The sequence below is a fragment of the Octopus bimaculoides genome, chromosome 4 (assembly GCF_046866305.1).
Source record: "Octopus bimaculoides isolate indiv1 chromosome 4, ASM4686630v1, whole genome shotgun sequence".
NCBI lineage: Eukaryota > Metazoa > Mollusca > Cephalopoda > Octopoda > Octopodidae > Octopus > Octopus bimaculoides.
In genome coordinates, this window is record NC_142931.1 from 99,117,566 (window position 1) to 99,120,608 (window position 3,043).

Below are 3,043 nucleotides of genomic sequence, written 5' to 3' on the forward strand. Positions count from 1 at the left end.
CCTATGTTCAAATGCTACCGAGGTCATGTTTTGCTTTCATGCCTCAACGAATTCATAAAATAAAGTAGTGGGGCCGATGTTATCGACATACCCCACCCCCGTTAAAATTGTTAACTTTACGCCTAAATTAAAAATCATTATATTTATTTATTTGTGAATTTTGTAAGTCGGCCAACTGAGTGAATGTCAAAGTACTAGCAAAGGAAAAGAAAACAGAGAGATCCTTGTGTACTCCGTCTGGCCTGCTATGTTCAAATCCCACCGCAACTGACTTCGCCTTTCATATTTCTGGGGTCAGTAAAATAAAAGAACTGCTCTATGTACTGCATTCTATGGCATCGACTATGTCCCTCCACTCAAAATTGAAGGTCATTTTGCTTCTCGCAGCAATTTCAAATACTGGTTTCAAATTTTGACACATAGTCAGCAATTTCGGAGTGGGAGTAAGTCGGTTACATCGACCCCTCGACCAACTGGTGCTTATTTTTTTGATTTTTATTTAGGATGAAATGTAAAGTCGGCCTCGGTGGAATTTGAACTCATAACGTAAAGACGGATGAATACTCCTAAGCATTTTGCCCGGGGTGCTAACGATTCTGCCAGCTCTCCGTCGTAGCTATTTCAGATATTGAAAATAAATCGGTAGTTTGATTGTAGGATATCTCAATGCAAGATTTTACGTTTATAAAATTAACAATAAGATTATGGTAGATATGTTTTATTAGAAAAGATATATGTACAATTGTTATGATCTTCGGAATGGATATCGGTGTGTGTCGTAGCGAGGCCTCTGAAAAGAATGAATTTACATGAAATTAATTATGCATTGATTGGACATGATAAATATTGATTGCTTTAAATAAATAATTAAAATAAAGTCTAAGGTCAAATTTTTATTTTGAAAAGTTTATAGCAGATAAAATATTGCATTGTTTTACGACTAAATATTAATAATTCACCAGGTTGGAGATTTAAAAGCTCAGTTTACACTCTCATGAAATATATTCTGCAATGTAAGACTATATATTGAGTAAAATTCGTAAATCTGTATCCTAATGGTTCGGGAAAAGGTGAAGTTGATTTGAGTAAAATGTCAATAACGTTCAATAACAGAAGATATATCAATTCTTGAATGTGCAAGATGTCATATCGACTATGACGAAAACATTACTGTTCTTCAAAACATTAGGAATGTCAATAAAGTGAACTAATTCATCCGAGTTCGAAACCGATTGACAGGTGTCTGGTAACAATGCAGATTTTATAATATGGATTGTTGAACATTTCACAGTATTTTTGGTTTGTTATTTTCTTTGGATAATGTGACGAATGAAACAGATTTGTCTAGATTAAGGATATTAAAACACTAGTAAAACACTTTACTCACCGGTTTATAACAATCCTTGTTGGTACACACAACATTCCCATTTGAACATCGGCAAACGTTGCATCCGTCTTGAGATACGAATGTCTGTCCTTCATTGTAAGATCTTCCCTTATATTGGCATGTTTTTTGTGGAGGGCAGTATCTTGTAGTGCAGATTACTAGACCTTGCTGTCCGCATGTACAGGTATTGCAGTCATCGTTAAATGTTCGGCCAAGAGGATAAGTTTTTCCTTTGTGTATACAGAATTTCGGGCATATTCGCTGTTCACAATCCACTTTCCCAGCAGAAGTGCACTGGCATTTATTGCAATCCTTATACCATACAGAACCAATGTCATACCTCCTGCCGTTGTCATAGCAAGAACATCGCGATTTAGTACAGCTAACCATACCATTATATTGACAAGTACAAGTATTGCAGCCGCTTGTAAATCTTTGACCAATTCGGTATGTATTTCCGTTATAGATGCATTTACATGGCTTGTTAGAACACTGGACTCTACCACTAGATAAACATTGACATTCGTCACATTCACCAAATCTTTGGCCAATATTATAGGTTCGTCCTCGATATGAACATTGACAGACTCTTGTTGTACAATCTACTTGACCGTTTATACAACGGCAAGTGTTGCAAGCATCAACGAAATTTTGACCCTCTCCATATCGTGCATTTTTATAATAACAACCACATCTATCGCTTTTACACTGCACTGTTCCTGTAGTTTGACAGGTGCAATACTTACAGCCATCTTTGAAACTCGCTCCAACCTTGTAGGTTATACCATTATATTGGCATTGACACACCCTATAGGTACATTGCATACGGCCAGAATAACATCTACAGGTATTACAGTTGTCTTGGAATATTTCACCTTCTTGGTACACCTTTCCGTTGTAAGTACATTGTGTAATACACTGTTTTCCGTCACATCGTACCTGACGATCGCGATGGCATTTACATGTTTCACAGGATTGTTTGAACTCATCTCCTATGTCGTAACGCTTACCATTATAAATACAAAATCGCTGCCCATAGTCACAACGTTTATATGTACAACGAGCGTTGCCATATCCATCACATACACACGTGTTGCAGTCGATCTTAAATCGTCCTTCCCTTTGTATTCCTTTGTATATACATCTGTCTGCAAAGAAGAGCAACAATTTAGAATTATTTCAATCATCTACTACGGAGATATCAATTGTAAAATAAACATTATAGATATATTATATATTCTTGATATATAAGCAAACACATGCGTTCATACACACAGACACACACATACACACACACACACACACACACAGACACACACACACAGAGTCACACACATGCACACACATTTATAACAAACGTTGTAATCGATCGCTAGACGAGTTTGGTTATGAGTACATCACAAGAAAAAGAATAGTTAGTATATTCTTCTGTGATGCTGGTATGGATGCTGTATCATCTGCCTAACGGATATTGTTCATGCTCTGGTCCCTTAAAATATTCAATGATTTATAAATATTCTTTAACGCGTGATTGTTTCACTTTATAATCAAAACAATCTCGCTGATAAAACACACCCCAGTCATTATAGAGTAGTTTATAACTTAACTAAACTAAAAAAAAATTCAGTTGTATCCATCGATATCAGGCAATCAATC

General features: G+C 36.1%; 1 protein-coding gene across 2 annotated transcripts in view; it reads right to left on the reverse strand.

Annotated features, from left to right (window-relative positions):
* Positions 1-702: 702 nt before the first annotated feature.
* LOC149136171 (uncharacterized) overlaps positions 703-3,043 on the reverse strand; it is a 52,353-nt gene continuing 50,012 nt past the window's right edge. For both annotated transcript variants that reach the window (XM_089351086.1, XM_089351085.1), the window contains exons 2-3: positions 1,388-2,535; positions 703-790 (exon numbers count right to left, since the gene is read on the reverse strand). In XM_089351086.1, the coding sequence (XP_089207212.1) occupies positions 746-790; positions 1,388-2,535 (1,193 nt within the window). In that variant the 3' untranslated portion in view covers positions 703-745. The remainder of the gene's footprint in view (positions 791-1,387; positions 2,536-3,043) is intronic.